General features: G+C 46.0%; 1 protein-coding gene across 11 annotated transcripts in view; it reads right to left on the bottom strand.

Moving 5' to 3' along the window:
• The window catches only part of IGSF5 (immunoglobulin superfamily member 5), a 56,285-nt gene extending 39,845 nt beyond the window's left edge, over nt 1-16,440 (bottom strand). For 4 of the 11 annotated variants that reach the window (XM_059921582.1, XM_059921584.1, XM_059921593.1 and 1 more), the window contains exons 1-3: nt 16,353-16,440; nt 15,926-16,063; nt 4,785-5,102 (exon numbers count right to left, since the gene is read on the bottom strand). In XM_059921582.1, coding sequence (XP_059777565.1) covers nt 4,785-5,102; nt 15,926-16,063; nt 16,353-16,425 — 529 coding nt within the window. In that variant the 5' untranslated portion in view covers nt 16,426-16,440. Of the gene's footprint in view, nt 1-4,784; nt 5,103-7,773; nt 7,870-12,383; nt 12,460-13,858; nt 14,152-15,642; nt 15,668-15,925 lie in introns of those variants that run through there. The other 7 variants (XM_059921587.1, XM_059921585.1, XM_059921589.1 and 4 more) reach the window with 7 other exon arrangements.
• Nucleotides 16,441-17,705: the final 1,265 nt, after the last annotated feature.

The raw sequence follows: 17,705 nt of genomic DNA, 5'->3' as shown, positions 1-17,705 counted from the left end.
TGATAGATGTTTTTAAAATTCTCCTTCAAATCACATTGCATGAACACTATCTTCCAGAGCGCAAATTGACTGTGTCTGTATCTGGAAACCTTAACTCAGGTTTGATCTGTGTATTTAATTTATACCTGTCAGGTTCACAGAAGAAGGGGAGGTGGCTCACGAGAAAACATAGATTCCAGAGAAAATGAATAACTAAAAATCAGGATCCAAGGGAATATAAATTACATGGGAAAGAGAGGGCGGATGTGCCCACCATGGAGGGCTACACAAGCTCTGCAGTGGAGTTGCAAACTTGCCCTGGGCTGCCCTAGGAGCCAAAGCAAAAAGGGAAACAACCTGTACATTCTTTTCATTGTAAGGAGAACACATCTCAAAGTTTCATGGGAAGCAAGTCTCTCCTGGCCTTTGGTCAGTCAGATTCATTTTATTTTTGAGTCACATTTTTAAGGATAATTTCCTATGATATTGCCTTAAAATATTTTTCTAGGTACAAATTAAATAAAAATCTAATCTAATATAATTATAGAAATAACTACCTTAAATTGTTTCAGAATATATTACTTAGATCAATTATTTTAAAGTTTTTAGTAAAGACCCGCTTGCATATGCCAGGGTTCACACTGTAAATGACCCATCTGAAAATAGCACTTGTATTGCTAGTATTACTAAAATAACCTGAGGATTGGCCCAGGTAAAAACACAGCGTTAGTGAACTGTATAGACAGTGAAACATTCAGATTAAAATACCCTAAAACTCCCTGCCATGTAATATAATGGAAAGAACACTGGACGAAGAATCAAAAGATCTGTTCTCGATCTTGGCTTTCCCACAAAATTGCCATCACCTTGGGTAAGTCACTGAAATGTTCAGGCTCTCTGTTTACTGCCTGCTGAACAAGATGATTTAACAAGATCAGTGGTTTTCACACATTTTTGTTTCAGTAACTTTTATACTCTTAAACACCACTGAGAACTCCAAAGACCTTTGATTTACGTGGGTTCTATCAATATTTTCCATATTTGAAATAAGAATTAAATATTTGCTTATTTTTTTCCAACATTTGTTTTAAAATAACATTAATAACCTATTACCTGTTAATATGGATTAACATATTTTTATGAAAAATATCTTTATTTTTAACCCAAAATAAATTAGATGACATTGTTTTCTATTTATGCAAATCTCTTTAACATCTGGCTGGATTCTCATATCTGCTTCTGCCTTCATTCTGTTGCGATATATTGCCTTCTTTGGAGTATATGAAGAAAATCTGACTTCACACGGATATATGGTTGGGATGGTGAGGAAGCTTTTCAGATAATCATGGATATTCTTTGATACTACTGATACATCAAAACTTGACAAGTAGTGGTTGCCTAAAGGTTAGTTACACTGTGGAAACTGAAACCGTATTAAGGAACTTTCATGCTGTTACATTAGAATCCATTGCTCTAGTTGGCACTTTGGATGGATCTTTTACCCTTGTATGATTTTGTATCATTTTACATCAGTCATTTGGAAAACGCCGGTCCACTGAGTTATGCAGACCTTCCCAATGTACAGTGGGAAAATCCCTGTACACTCATGACAATGAGTGAGAAAGGCAACTAGAATCTTAGTATTACCATGGAAACAGTCATGACCACAGAGACCACCCTGAAAGAATCTAGGGGTTGCCTGGGAGTTTCCAAACTAGACTGAGCTGGATCAGCTCTGAAAGCTCTTCTTACTCCGAAATGTTAATTTCCAGTTTTTACTTTCTTGAATAATGTCTTGGAGCAAGTAAATCACCTTAGCTATTTCAAGGATTACTGTAAATGCAGCAGTGAGAAGGGAACAGATTTGTCCCGTCAGACTACAGAATTTTGTGTTTATTCTTTTTAGTTCATTCATTGTTTCATTGACTGAGAGGTTTAAGATGACAGAAACTGGGGGTAGGGGGGTGGTATTGCTTCAGTTAGTAACAGTTGATCTTGAACTCAAGTCTTAGCTTAGTGGCCTTCAAAACACAAGAGGTCTAGAGTTTGGTGTGTGATTAATTGGTGTATGGGCAAAAATACAGCAATCTGAAGCATTTCCTTTCTCAATATTTGTGATCCACCTTTTCCCACTGGCTTTCACAAAGGTCATCCAGTGGCATGACAAGCACTTTACACAGGGTGATGGCTAGAATATTCATGTAGATTTTGGATGACTCAACATGGAGTTATGTAATTTCTCTTTCTTTTCCTTGTGGATACACGGGAAGGAAAAAAACAAACTTTAGAAAATTCACTTTCAAAATAAACTGGATGCTTCCTCTTTTTTCATGGTCCTTTTCCCTCGAAGAGACCCTGTTGCCCAGAGAACTTTTGTTTCTCTAAGAGCAAAGTGCCATTCAGCCCAGTGCAACCAGGGTAAATGGATGGAGTTCTGTCTTGATCTATGGGTTCCTTCCACGTGACCTTGGGGAAGACTTTAACTTCCCTAGATTCTTGCTCTTCCATCTGTGTTAAAACCAAAAGCTACAGTAATTACCAACATATAAAAATGCATGTTAGGGGTATTCAGACAACTTCATAGATGCATCTTGGGAAAGATGCTATAAAACCACATGGATTTATGAATCTGATATGCCATAAGCATAGCAATAATAAGTCATGCCTTTAACCCTGTTTCCTTGATCCAGGGGTGCCCTCCTCCTCTCTTGCTTCCCCATTTTGCCTGTTATCTACAGACCTTCAAGGCACATCTCGTAAGCACCTGCTCCGTGGAGTCATGCTAGAAGCCTTCACTAAGTCTCTCATCTCCCTTCCCAATTTGAACCTTACCTTGTCTCCCTCTCATTGCACTTGCCAGCATCCACATTGCACCACTGTTATTCATGCACTTGCATTATCTACTCTTCTTGTAAGATTCTTGAGGGCAGGACTGTGTCTTATTGCATTCACCTTGGGTCCCCCTTAAATGCCTAACACAATGGCATGCTCCTACTGGGAATGCAACAAATAATAGCAAATGACTTTATGGGCATTTATATGAACCAGGTGCTGTTCTAAAGGCTTTATATAGACCTACTCATTTGATCCCACAACTGCCCTATGATGAGCAAACTAGGACACAAGGTCATTAAGTAACATGTCCAAGGTCACACAGTTAGTCAGTGATAAAGCTGGAACTTGAACCTGGCAGTCAGGGTCCCACGTCTGTGCTATTTACCACTAGACCTCTCTGCCCCACCAGCTTCATTTGCAGTAACTTGAAACAGACAGGGCTTTGGAGTCTTCAAACCATCCTCAGTCATTTTTCCATCCGATCCTCAGAGTAAACCTGTGATGTGGGCAGGGGAGCCTTATCCTCACTTTAAAGATAAAGAAATTGAGCCATTTCAGGAGTCACCAAGGTAGGTAACTGATGAAAACAAAACCAGAACCCATATCTTTGGTTCCTTGTCCTGTGTTCTTTCCTTTATACCACAAATTATTAGAATAATAATTTGGTCATGCAAACTAAGCCAATAATCCAGGTAGCTTCACAGAATCACTTATTTAGAGAATATCATTGTGCCCCTAATTAAACCACACAAAATTAAAGACACATAGAAGTAAAGATATAACAATTTGACTAAATTAAAAAATGCAAATAGAAATAGGTAGACATGTAACTCCACCAAACGTTATCAAATTTGATTTGATAGCAATATGAATATAGACCAAATCATTGGAAATTTCTCCTAAACAAACTAATAAACAGGCATAAGAAAAAATTTCAAAGACACAATGTAGTCTGTTAAAAGAAATGCTGCCATAGAAATCAGGAACTCTAAAAGCTCCAATGCATCTACAAATAGTACATAATTACATTTTTAAGGAATGCAAAATGATTAAACTTTGATAAAGATGTTTTGAATTCTTGTATCCTTTTATTTTTTTCACTAAGTAGCATAATCTTCAGCACCTGAAAATTACCTTTGATCCCACAACTGCCCTATGATGAAAATGAATAAATGATAAAAGGAAAAATAAGTTATCCATTATTATAAATTTTGTTTACTCTTTTATTTTCTCTAAAAGACTTGATAGGGCTTAGTGAACACACACCTTTGATTATAAGAACCACTGGGGGCAGTAAGAGTAATAGATTAGGGAAATTCAGCTGGAAAGAGGAAAAAGTTAAAGCATGATTCAAAGTTGATAAATGATGTCAGGCAAAGAAATAGAGTCAAGTATATGAAAAACTAGAAAAAGGGCAATGATCGTCAACTCTCTCTCTCTCTAAATCAAAGACAAGTGACCGCAACTGGCCCCAGAATTCCGGGATGTACTTCCAGAAAAGTTATTAGTACTGAAATTGGTCAGATGAAAAAGTGATAAAAGCTGTCTTTGATAGTCTTAATAAAAGAAAAAGGAAAGGAAAGGGAAAGGAAGGAAAAGGAAGAGGAAAGGGAGAGAAGCAGAAAGAAAGAAAGTAGCAAGACAGTCAGTGAGGATGGGAGGAGAGAAATAAACACATAAAAACAACAAACACTAGTCAGTTCAGAATAGTTCTAAGCATAGTACCAACTGAAGGCGAGTCCACATATGAAAGAAGGAAGGAAGGCCAGGAAGAAGGGAGAGGGGGAGGGAGCGTGGTGATAAGTAACAAAATATCCATCAGTTCAGAATAATTCTAAGCATAGCACCAACTGAAGGTCGACCCTATATGCCCCCATATATGACATGAACTTCAGAAGGTCCCTTTCAGCCCCCTGACATTTAACCCAGTGAACTCCAAATGCTCCCATTGGAGTCACCTGCATACACACCTTGGACAGAAAGAAAGGCGGATCCATCCCGGTCACTGTTCTGGAGGCTGCATTTGATTTGCCCCGTATCATTGAGTTGTACGTTGTGGATTATCATCTCAGAGATGAAGTTACCGCCCTCTTCATAACTCGCGGAGGTGAAGCGGTTGTTGGTGATGATGGGCTCTGTGGGCGTGATGCTCAGAACCACCGTGCCCTTCAGAGCCCACATGATGAGCTTCCAGCCCCGCGAGATGGTGCAGTTGAAGCGAGCCTCCGAGCCCTTCAGCGCCGTGATGTTCTTGGGACCCTCTATGATTTCATTGCCGGATCCACAAGCTAAAAGACAACCAATTTTTCGAGGTGGTGAGGGGATGACTACAGAAGTCAACTGTGCAATGTAGCACTTCTGTGTACCAGTTGTGACCACTGGGTGACCATCCCATGGCTCAGATTCCATGTCCTACTGGTCTCAACAACAGGTCTCCCAGTAGCTCAGGAGCTTCCAGTGGACAGGAAGCCACGTCCATGCCCGCCTTTCCATGGCCCTCCCCCCACTCCACAGTCCACAGAACTCCCAGCGGGGTTGGGACTGGAGGGAGAAATGTCCCTCCTCCACCTCCTGCGGGATGTTACCTTAAGTATCTGACCCCAGCCTGTCCAGAGAGCCACCACTAGCCTAGCTCTGCGACTTCAGGCAAGTTTTTCAGCCTCACCATGAAGTGAGAATTTTCCTTCCCGTGAAGTGGGAAGGACATGTGATTTCCACCTCAGAGGAGATCCCAAGGCTCAAAGGGGGAAGTGGAAAGAAGCTTCTCTTTGCATAGAGGGTGGAGACCCCAGGTTGCCGTGATCATGGTCCACCGCACACCCCCTGCACCCTTAGGACGGAACTGTCACTAATACCACACCCCTCTTCCTAAGGACAAGAAGAGATACGTGGGGGAGACACAGAGAGGGAAAACACATAGAAGGATGTAAGAGAGTGGGATCCCTCAAGGAGAACTCTGTGGGGATGTAAAGGATGCAGGAGAGTGAGATTCCTCAATGACAACACTGAGGGGATGCATTTGGCAGCCTTGTAGAGAGTCTTAGAGCATCTAGTGTTGTGTTTAAAACTCCAGCTGGTGGGCAGGTAGTTCTAGAGCATAATACTGTGAACTCCAGAGTCCTGCCTCACTGGGCATGTTGTCACACTTCTCCTTGACCACTCCCCTCACTGCAAAACAGGGACACTAGTACTGAAACCCAGTAGAATGCTATGGGGCCTTCCCAGGGACAGACCCTCCCCTCCCCTATCCCCTCTGCCTCTTGTTTGTAGAAAAACTTTAACCTCTTAGACCTTCCCTGAGTTCCAAATGGCAAATTTAACCAGAGAAGTGAGAAAATGCAGAAAAAAAGGAAAACAGTCAAACAAGACAAAATAATAATAGTTTAGCCATAAAACAAAGTCAAGGACACTTAGTTCCTCCTCCAGGGCTATAGATAATATCCTGAGCCATATTCTTGAGTTGTTTTGCAGATACTGAAACCCCCACCAGGTGAAAGAAGTTAAGTGCATGCTGACCACAAGCACATAGACTCCAGACCGGTTGGAACCAGAAGGCTGATGATGTTAACTCCTGAAATACTACCCTGTTATCTCCCCACTAACCGACCAGAAGAATGTCCATGAGCTGTTCATGAACCCCATGACCCCCTCCCTCACACTGCCTTTTAAAGCCCTTCCCTGAAAGCTAACAGGGAGTCTGGGTCTTTTGAGCATTAGCTGCCTGTTTTCCTTGTTTGGTGCTTGGAATAAATGCTGCACCTTCCTTCACCACAACCTCATGTCAGTAGACTGGCTTGGCTGTGTGTTGCGCAAGTGGACCCAAGGTTGGTTAAAAGTACCACAGCAACTAGTTTTAAGAACCAAATGAGACGATCCACATAAAGCCCCTAACATGACCCTCAAGCACTCAGTAAGCAGTCACTACTATGTGACTTACAAGACAAACCAAGAAAATCATAGAGGAAAGTAAAATGTTTCCTTCAGACTTCTCACAACATTCTACCTTTTGCTCACCAGATGCACTCTGACGCTGGTTTTAACTGGAATGACAACTCCTAACTGGCCTTCCCCATGGAGGGCATCAAGACCTCTCCAGCTCATGGGAACTCAGTCAGAAACACTCAAGACGGAGTGTGTTCTGCTCCTGAAGAACTCAAGAAATCTTTCGGCCATTTAGGACTGATTTTCTTATCACCCCAGAAGAGCGAATTGGTGGTCAGAGTTTTCCTAGACTTTCCCATGTTTGTAATAATAATTCAAAGTAGAACTTGCAGAGCAATTGATAATCTCCAAGATTTCTCATCTGTTACCTCTTACGTTTTAATGCTGAGGAAATCAAGACCAGCAACGTCTCAGGACTTGTGACCACAGTGGTGGGGCTGAGACACAAACTCAGCCCTTCCCACTCTGAATTTTCCCTCTTTCCCACTCTTTGCCCTCTGATCTCACTCAGAGTTTATAGTAAAAAGACCCCCCAACAGCCCACACTCTTGGTTTCTTCTCAGCCACACCTGCCACCATCAGTAAGACTACATGTTCCAGGGACTTCCCTGGCGGTCCAGTGGTTAAGACTTCACCTTCCAGTGCAGGGGGTACAGGTTCGATCCCTGGTTGGGAGCTAAGATCCCACATGCCTCATGGACAAAAAAACCAAAACATAGAACAGAAGCAATATTGTCACAAATTCAATAAAGACTTTAAAAACGGTCCACATCAAAAAAATCTTTAAAATAATGAAGACTACATGTTTCTATCACCTTCCAGAGCTATATGAACCCTGCGGGTCCACCAGGCAGCCCCCATCCACACTGGGTGCCCCCAAATAACTACAGCCCCTCTTTCCTTCCAATCTTATAAGGTCAAGTTGTAAGGCAGGTTCTAAAAGAATCTAATTACCACCTGAAAGATTTCTGGGAAGGAACCTCCCCACCAGACACGCATTAACACATTGACGCTCACCTGAGTACCCAGAATGCACTTCAGGGATGATGCCCATGGCAGGGCCAGGTCAATGGGAGAGAATGGGGTGTACAGGCAGCGTCCCTGAGGCCCGCAGGACTGGGTCAACTAGGAGATCCCAGGCTCCAAAGAGGCAGAACTGAGAGAAGGTCAGAATTAACTAGGACTAATCCTGTTTGGGGGTAAACATGATCACTATTCTTTGTTTTGCCTCTGGGCATGACAGAAAGAGAGAGAAAGTATGACCCTAAATAACCCCTCATATTGGGTATTCTCCCTTACCCTTGGGCACATCTTTCTGATCCAAGGATCCCTCTGATCTGGGATTTTAAAAAAAAGGGAAAAAGCCTGAAGAAGGGAAGTCAGAAATGATTCCCCAGGGAAGCCACAGCCTCTGTGCCAACTTGGCTCTTTCCACGAGCCCTGAATTGCATCTTAAAAAAAACTCAAAGGAAAGAAACAGCCAAATCTACACCCCGAGGAAAAAAAAGATGAGACGTGTCCTCATACTCCACACTGTGATAACAACATCTTTCCCAACTCAGACTCGGGTCCATGGGAGTAGGTTGAACACAGCCCACGGGTCTGGGTGCTGGGAGCGCAGGGGCGGTGAGACCCAGGCTTGCCCGGCCAGCTGCTCCGTCCAGGCCGCTCCAACAGGATAAGCAAAGCATCTGAAACCCTGGTTCTATCACTTCCCGGTGCCGGGTAAGTTATTCACTCCAAAACACTGTTCACTCCAAGCCAGTCTTTAAATCCCCTGCAGACTGCACATGGGAGCAAGAATGCACCAGGTACAGACCTTACTGTGTAGTTCTGGAGATGGGAGTTTGGGAGGGACCTGGACCAAATGGAAACTCTTCCACTTTGAACTTGGCCTTTAAATTAAACAGGCGGCATCAAATCCTAATCACTAAACTCCCCTGACATCGTTGCCTGCGATCCTTGCTACCACCGTGAGTAAACTCCCATCCAGCTCTGTCTTGTGACTCAGAAGCTCTATTTCTGGTAACGTGAGGCCCTGGAATCTCACTGCTCCCTCACCTGCATCCTATCAGCTGCGGTGTGTGTAACTTGCCCCACACAGGACAAATATGAGAAAATTGTAAATAAGGCCTTTCATCAAACAGTCCGCTTTCCCCTTTGCTCTCCCTTTCCCTTTGTAGAGCAAAGGGCCAAACCAGGGGCAGAGCCATGGGAACGATCAATGTCCCCGCACCCACCTCGGCCACCAGCTATGGTGATCACCCAACACCGGGTCCTCCCTTGCAGGAGATGATCCACTTGCAAGATGCTCATTCATGCCAACACCCTCCAATTCCAAATCCAGGGCTTCAGCCCTGCCCCCCCTTACTTTCCTCCTGCCTTGCAAATCCTGCTCCACCAGGCCTCTCCGTGTAAATGACTGGCTGCCACCCAGGATAGAGAAGCTTCTCTTCTACTCATTGTGCCCGAACAGCTGCAGAACTGAAATCACTCACACCGTAGCATATGGGCCAGCTGCCTGGCCCCTCTCAGTCCTCTGCAGATAGATCCTAAACATAAGTACCATTCTTCTGCAACTGCTTCTTCACTCCTTGGAGTAGCAGCCGGGTGTCTCCTTTGCGTGTGGGGCACAGAGGGTCTGCAACAACTAACCCCTCTACTCTTCCACTTACCTCTTCTCCAGCTTCCCTCCTGCACCTGTAGACCCCTCACCTGCTCCCATCTCTTACTTAACATTGGAAATGAACAGACAAGCAGACAATTAAAAGCAGAAGGGAGAAAGGGAAATAAAGCAGAGGGCAGTAGAAGGGAAGTGCCCAGGTAAGACAGCTCCGATGGAGAAAATGGGAGTCAAAACACATCGGGGTCTGGGAGCATCAGGAGGAAACTGGAAAGTGAGGGAGGGGGTCCCGAGGTGTATCAGAGCTGCCCCCCATGTCCCGCTGACCATAGCAGGAGGTCCCATCATCACCGCTGTGCCACCACCATCACCCAAGACTGCTTTCCACGTGGCAGCCAGACGGGTCTTCTCAACATGCCTATGTGACCAGGTACCCTTTCCAACCTCCCACCACCACACCCCAGATTTTGTTTAAAATATTTCCATCCTTTAGGATACAGACCAGATCACCCTTAACACTATCATATCTTAAGACCCTTCTTAGTCTCACATCAACATCTTCTCTAACTTCATTTTGCCCCAAACTCCGCCCTCTGCCCACCAGACCATCTTCTATTTATCCAACTCACCAAGTCTTTCTGGCCCCAGGGCCTTTGCACAGGCAGTGACTGCCTGAAGAACTAGTCTCGCTTACTCCTCAGCTCCCAGCCAAGTCGTCTCCTCCTCAGGAAGCCTTCCCAGACCACCCTATGCAGGTCAAATGATCCATAACATGCTTTCGAATCAGTGAAGCAATTGTCATGGTGGTGATTTTGTATTGATTTTTCTATCAATTGATGTCTAAGCTCTTTGTTAGCAGAGACTGTGCCTGGTTTTGCTCACCCCAGTGCCTGCACCTAAATGGCACGTAAGAGGCTCCCAGTGAATATTCACCGAGTGAACAAATAACCCATCACGCTAGGAGAAAGGTGGACAGGCGAGGGTTGGCAGGAGTCCTTTGGGGACACGTGGAGGTTGTCCTCAGCTATTCAAAGCCATTGGAGGTGTCTCTACCCAACGCTTTCCAAGATGAAGCATCCTAGGAGTTCAGGCTTTTGCAATGGACCCCATCCCCTAGGGGGCTCTAGGATTACCCATAATCCTCTCCCCTCCTGAAATAGCTATCTCTAGACCTCAACCCAAGCCACCCCTGCCTTCAAAACAGTACTTCAGGAAAAATAGCTCAGAAAAATTGTAGACGCAGAGTTCATCAGTTTCCCGCTAAGCCGCCGGAAGAGACTTTTGCCACCGTGGCTGAGATAGCCACGTTGGCGCCATATCCCTAAAATGTGTGCTGAGCCTGGTTTGTTAACCCCATGAGTCCCTACACAAGCAGGGAAAATGTTTTCCTCTCCACCCTATAAACAAATGCATATCAAGCACCTACTAAACGCTTAGCACCATATACTACAAGGCACGGGCTTCCAAACATCTTTGCCCCTAAATACACGTTAACACCCACCACAGCCTGGTTCCCTTGGCTTAATGTGTAAACACACCCAAAACCAAAATTTGTAAAACAGTCCTGACTGCACATCACACACTCTGATCATTCCTATGCTATTTTATTCTGTTTGATTTTTTTCAAGCTGTCGTGGACGGAGTTAAAAAAAAGAAAAAATAAACTGTTATCTAGCCATCTGAAACAGAGTTTATAGGTGTGTAAAATATAAAGCAAGCAAAACTTATCTACACAACTAAAAGTCAGAACTATGGTCACTTTGGGGGAGGGGGAGGGGCTGAAGGAAGCATTTGTGAAGTGTTTTTGGCCCCATCGTTGACACACAAAGGTGCTCAGTTTGTAAAATTTCATCAAGCTGTACCTTTATGACTTGTGCACTTTTCTGTATGTATATTATTCTTCAATACAGCACCTTAAAATCCCTGCAGTAGGGGGCTTCCCTGGTGGCGCAGTGGTTGAGAATCTGCCTGCCAATGCAGGGGACACAGGTTCGAGCCCTGGTCTGGGAAGATCCCACATGCCGCGGAGCGACTAGGCCCGTGAGCCACAATTACTGAACCTGCGCGTCTGGAGCCTGTGCTCTGCAACAAGAGAGGCCACGATAGTGAGAGGCCCACGCACCGCGATGAAGAGTGGCCCCCGCTTGCCACAACTAGAGAAAGCCCTCGTGCAGAAACGAAGACCCAACACAGCCAAAAATAAATTAATTAATTAAAAAAAAAAACACAAATGAGTTAAAAAAAAAAAACTGTCACAAGTAAAATTAAAAGAAAAAAATGGAAGTTTAAAAAAAAAAAATCCCTGCAGTAAGAATACCCTGAGGACTTTAAAACCTAGCTACGAAAACAAGACAAACACACCAGAAGCCATAGAAATCAAGACAAGACATAGTCAAAAGAAAGCTGGTGTACAAACTCCTGTTCCCCTAACCACCCCGGGGTCTGCACACTCCATCTCCTGCAACGCAGAATCTGATCCAGAGACCCTGGCCTGGGACAGCTGGAATCTATTCCGACTGATACTCTGGGAAAGTTCCAGGATGAGGAGGAGCTGTGGGGAGGACTGGGGGGTCTCACAGGCAATGGGTCCCTCACTCTGTCAACAACGGGAGCTGGGTCTATCACCCAGAAAACTGCAAGGTCAGGAAGGCTTCAGGGAGGAGGTGATGCCCAAGTCAGGTCTTCTTTGAAGACCAGGTAGAAATGGAAGGGGAGAATATCCAGGCGGGGGAATGGGATGCTTCAACGAGAGCAATGACCTTGGGAAGGTACCCAAGCAAGGACCCGGATGAGGAGGGTTGGTGGGCTCCTGTGCACCTGAAGGACCCTTCCGGAGTGAGGCCGACGCAGCAGGAAACGGAGGAGGTGGGGGGGGGGGACCCAACAGGAAGAGCCTAAGGCAGAATCTGCTGGCAGCCACGCGCCCCCGTGGCCTCCTCCAAGTCCCTTCCGCGCACTGCAGGTGGATGCCCGGGATCACGCCAGCCAGCTCCGTGGTCCCTACCTGCCAGCCCAGCCAGGACGACCAGCGCGGCCAGGATGTCTCGGTAGCTGCCCGCATCTCGCATGCTCCTCCACACCTGGGAAAGCAAAGCAGGCAGGTCACAGCCTGTCTCCATTCAGAGGCGCATGGGGACCCTCCCAGCTCGTGTGTTTCCCTGGAGAGATACGTCAGCGTGGCCAGTGGCACCTGCCTCATCTTGGAACTTGTTAGAAAAGCAAATTCTCGGGCCCAGCCCAGACCTACTGGATTAGAAGCTTTGGGGGGCACGCTCAGAAATCTGCCTAATGTTCAACATGGGACCGATTCCTGTACGTGCTCACGTGTGAGAATCAGTGTATTCAACGACCTTGCTCCCAAGCCCATGTATAAGTCGTGGGAAGCACGTGCTATACCATGACCACAGAATCACTAACCAGAGGGTCAGAGTGTGGACTTACTGCTACTCACTTCAATCAGGATGCTTTAATCATTGAGAAAAAAAATCCTACTCACAGCAGGTGTATATTAGCAAGAGGGAAGACAGACAGCAAAAGGAAGGACTGGATCATAAGCTTATTAGGTGGTAAGAGGCATGGAGACAAATAGAAGAGAGCAGTGTGTGTGAGGGGATGTGTGTTTGGTGGGCTGGCTGGTGCTTCGAATGCAGAGGTCAGAGAAAGGCTCCCAAGAAGATGCCCAGTGAACAGGGAAGGCGGTGAGGCGACCGGCACATGGGTAGGTACAGAAGAGCTTCCCAGGCAAAACAGCAGGTGCAAAGACCCTGGGGTGGGACCGTGCCTGGCACGTTTGGGGAACCGTCGAGGGGGCTCTGGGGCTGGGGCAGGAGAGAGGTCAGGGTAGACCAAGTAAGGCCTTCCTGGCCCCTTGGTAGCACATGCTTGGATCCTGTCATGTACATCTCTCGGCCCTTCCTTTGTTCTTTCATAACCCTCTTGCTCACTCTCCATCCCTGCATTTTTTATTTTTATTTTTTCCTTCTCCTTGGGACAGGCCTATCCGGGGCGGTCACCAGCACTGCTTAGAGTACGTAAGTTAAATCTCCCACTGAACATATCGTGAACTGTCTACAAAAACACCAGCTTCTCAGCCCCAGGAAAGGGTTTCTTTATTTCACACGTCCTTAGCACAGCGACCCGACCTGCGGGGAGTTTTCACTTTGGCTTTGGCCTCCACATGGATTTCACAGCTCCGCTGGCGGGCATACGTCCCTTCCCCCCAAATCAGGGGGCAGCGGGTTCCCTAAGCGAGCCGGCGCGGGATTCTGTGATAAGCTGCCACACCCCCCGGGCTCCATATTGTCGTCTCTAACAGGACATAGGCCACCACAACCCACAAGCCCAAAGACAACAACTGAAATAGACACAGGTAAGAACCGCCCCACCTCCTCCCTCAGAAAGCACCTCGTACAAGCTGCTGAATCAAATAGAGTGGGGTGTGAGGGATCGGGGGATGCCCGGCCCATGACCCCACTTTACCTGTAAGGGCAGCACTGGGTGCTCACAGCTCACGAGCAGGAACGTGGGGTTTCCACCTCTGATTTCTGATGTCTTTGGAAAGCAAAATTCAGCCTGTAGAGTAAACCATAACTGCTCGTGTGTGTAATGTAAGGGTCCCAGCAACTGTGCTGCAGGACCTTCCCACCAAGCAACTCAGCTCCTGACGTCATCTAAAAAAGATTCAGTAAATCCCTACAAATACGCCTTGATACCAAGCGGTCCAGCAGCTGAACACAAACCAAACTGAAATCATGGCCTTCCCAGATGGATCCAAGATCCCAAATTACCAAGCACCAAATAAATCATTTACTAGTTTTCAAGGTTCAATGAACACAAGTGGACCAGCCAATCGCTCTACGAGTCACCTAGAAATCTAGGCTCAAGCGGAGGATGGAGGAGAGATTGAGCTGCCGAGTTATAAAAGTCACACATTTTCCTGAAAGCAATAAATGTGAAGTGCGGACCCAGCATTACTGAAACTGCAGCATGAGCTTAAGGTCCACCAGGAAAGGCTTCTAGTCACTGATTGTCTAGTCAGCCAGGCTGCAGACTAGCACCAGATTACTTAACTCGCTTATTCTCTGTGTGACAGAACGAGTCCATTTCTAAGAGCCCAGCAGAACCTCCCGAGCGGGGGCACGTAGGAACACCCCAAGTGCTACAGGACCCCAGACGTGGATCTTGAGGGGACAGTATTTTTTGAAGGGTGTGTACAGGAAGGAACTTGATTCCAAGTTGTAACTGAACTCAGACAGTTTGCTTTAATTAAAGGAAGGCTCTGCCAGGTAATTTGCAAGTTCATATCTCTATGGAGTAGTTTGAGATTTTACTTCTCATTCATTTTGTTACAGAAGACTTGGATTACCTACTTTTAGTTGACAAACTACAAAGTCTTTCAAAAATCGTAAATCTTATTAAATTGCATTGAAACAGAAATAGGGTTACAGTTGTAGAAAATAAACTTATGGTTACCGGGGGGAGGGATAAATTGGGAGATTGGGATTGACATATACACACTACTATATATGAAATAGATAACTAATAAGGACCTATTGTATAGCACAGGGAACTCTACTCAATACTCTGTAATGACCTATATGGGAAAAGAATCTTAAAAAGAGTGGATATAAGTATATATATAACAGATTCACTTTGCTGTACACCTGAAACTAACACAACATTGTAAATCAGCTACACCCCCATAAAAATATTTTTTTAAATTGCATCAAGACAGGATTTAAATCACAACCACTTCCTACTGCCCAGACAAGGCAGAAACACTCAGGAGACCCGTCTGCACCCACCAAGCCTGTCATCTCAGGAAGAAAATTGCCAGATGTGATCATTTCACTTATTTACCCACACACACAAACCCTTATGTCTGGGTTCTTGGAAAAAGCTTGAAATCATAAAATCCAGAGGCTGCAGACATCCTGTTTTTAGGCATCAGCATAAATCCTAAACCCAGAAACAAGTAGGACAGGAGGGAATTTAAATACACACCAGGGGCTCTCCACAAACTTCTATGTGCACATACAAAAGCACCAGGGGCCCTCCTCCACCCCAGTACCCCAGCTCTGGGCGCCCCCGTATTCGGAGGTGCCTTGGCCCTGCCTGCTAGACGTGGGGAATCTTAGGACTTCCAGAGGTTTAGAGCAATTTCCTTTCCATCAGGCCTCTCATTGGGGAAGAATAAATGGCATTTAAAGTCTGTCCAATGAATAACGGGAGTGCCAGGAATTTTCCAGCCTTTGAATCCAGACCTTTCAAATTCCAGCGAGTCTCAGCTTTCAAGGCGTTCGGAGAACAGCTCCCTGTGAAGCTTGATGAGAAATCGTCTCAAGTTCCTAAACTCGCAGAGCAGCCTGATCTTTTAATTTTTAACTCTGTGGAATTTGGGAAACAGATACGTGTTGGATCGTCCAGCACTTCCCCCCCAAGACCAGCAAGCGGCCTGCCCGGGGCTGAGCACCGGCTCCGCAGGAGGAAGCGGGTACCTGCGGGGAGTCCGCTGGCCACACACACCAGGCTCACGCGATGTCTCACCTGTGACAGGTGGATCTGCCCGTTGGGGCTTCAGCGAAGGTACTGCGGTCCCCAAAGGCCCCTCTCCTGCCTCTGAGCTCTCCCCACAGAAACACAGGAACAAATCTCTCAGCCACGGAGAATCCGGACCACTCTCACCTGTAACCAGGAAGTCGCTCACGTCACAGGCCGGGCTGTGCACACACAGGTGGCCTCCCTGCCTCGGGCCCTGGAGCCGCAGACTCCCCGTTAATCATCAGCCAGCCCCGGGTCCGCTCAGGCTGACAACGCCATGCCTCAGGGCCAAGGCTGCCCTTGCACTTGGCCTCCACCCCCTGTTCCTGCCCCAAGCCTTTCTTATGTCCTGCAGGAGGCCAGCCGGAGGCTGGTGGCCCCCTCCTGCCCTTGGCCTCCTCCTGCACGTGGACGTGGCCGGCCACCGGCCAACCTTGTTTCTTGGCTCCGGCACAGGCCCGGAGCTGGCAAAGCGGGTTTCTTCTCGCAGCCCGGCTCCTCCACATCCACAAGAACAGGTTCTTTTGTGAAAGAAAAAACAAAAAGTCCTGAGAGTGAAGTCCTCTGGAATGGGGCCAGCTTTAGAAGTCAAGTCCAGTTTCCTGTGGAGCGTTTGCAGGAGAACTGCTAAGAGGTTTTCTGCAGGCACCCCAGACCCCACTCCCAGCCCCCGGGAAGTGAACTAAGGAACTTGGCTTTTCAGAGCATTGACAATTCCTGGAAAAAACCATCCCCCCAAATCCTGAAGCAGCAGTGTACTGAATTGTCTGCTCTCTTACGGTTCTTTTTGAGTATCTGGCTGGTCTCCCTCATCGCATTCTAATCCTGTCATGGGACTCAGGGTCAAGGGTATCTGCACAGAAGAGGTGACAACAGAAGGTATGGACCATATACTTAGAGTAAGACGCTGAAGCGAATAAACAGGGGAAATGCTGTGTCTTCCAGTTGAAGGGGATCAGAACATGCCACCCCAAAACATGTCACTTTGGCATAAAGATTATTTTTAAGCTGAAGATATTTGAGAGTCAACAGATGCCAAAAAAAAAAAAAAAAAGGAAATAAAGAAAAAAAGCTTTCTCAGAGCTTCCCTTTACTGACTAAAAGCAGGACCTCCTGGGAAATAAGGCTGCCATAAATTCCTCTCCAGGGTGGATCTATGCCCAGAAGGGAGAATACAAATAAAACCTACTCCAAATCCCTTCTTCAGGGGAGTTTATGATGCTAAGGAAGACAGAAAGACCACTCATACCTGTATAGACAAATATTACCACAAATTTCTCAACTCCCATCTGTCCGGAAGAAACATAGGTATTCTTCCCCTAAAATACCTTTTCTCACCCCCTCCCTTTCTCCTACTAAATTAGCTATGTAAGTCTTTAACCATTCAATGAGCCAGTTACTTCCTTTGTTGGCTCCCATATGCACACAAAATAAACCTTTTTCTCCTATTCACCTTTCTTTTGTCAGTTTAATTAACAGGCCTCGGTAAATGAACATAAGAGGGTAGAGGAAAAGGTTTTTTTCCCTCCCTACCAGGCTCTGGTGCTAGGAGCTGGTCAGAAAAATGGTGAACAAGCAGATAGAGAGTCAATATGTTTGTCAAATAATCTCACAAATATACACAGGCTTATAGCATCTTATTTAGGAGCTGTGTCCCTGAAGGCCTAACATAATTCAAAACTCAAATAATTCCAGGGCAGTGAGCCACAAGAATAAAGATTGAAGGCCAGTGTAGCTCATATTTGCCCTAATGTGCTTTTTTAAATTTTTTTGGCTTCATTCCTTC

Source organism: Balaenoptera ricei, chromosome 4, assembly GCF_028023285.1.
Source record: "Balaenoptera ricei isolate mBalRic1 chromosome 4, mBalRic1.hap2, whole genome shotgun sequence".
NCBI lineage: Eukaryota > Metazoa > Chordata > Mammalia > Artiodactyla > Balaenopteridae > Balaenoptera > Balaenoptera ricei.
The sequence above is the reverse complement of the archived record's forward strand: the minus strand, read 5'-3'. Positions and strand labels throughout refer to the sequence as shown.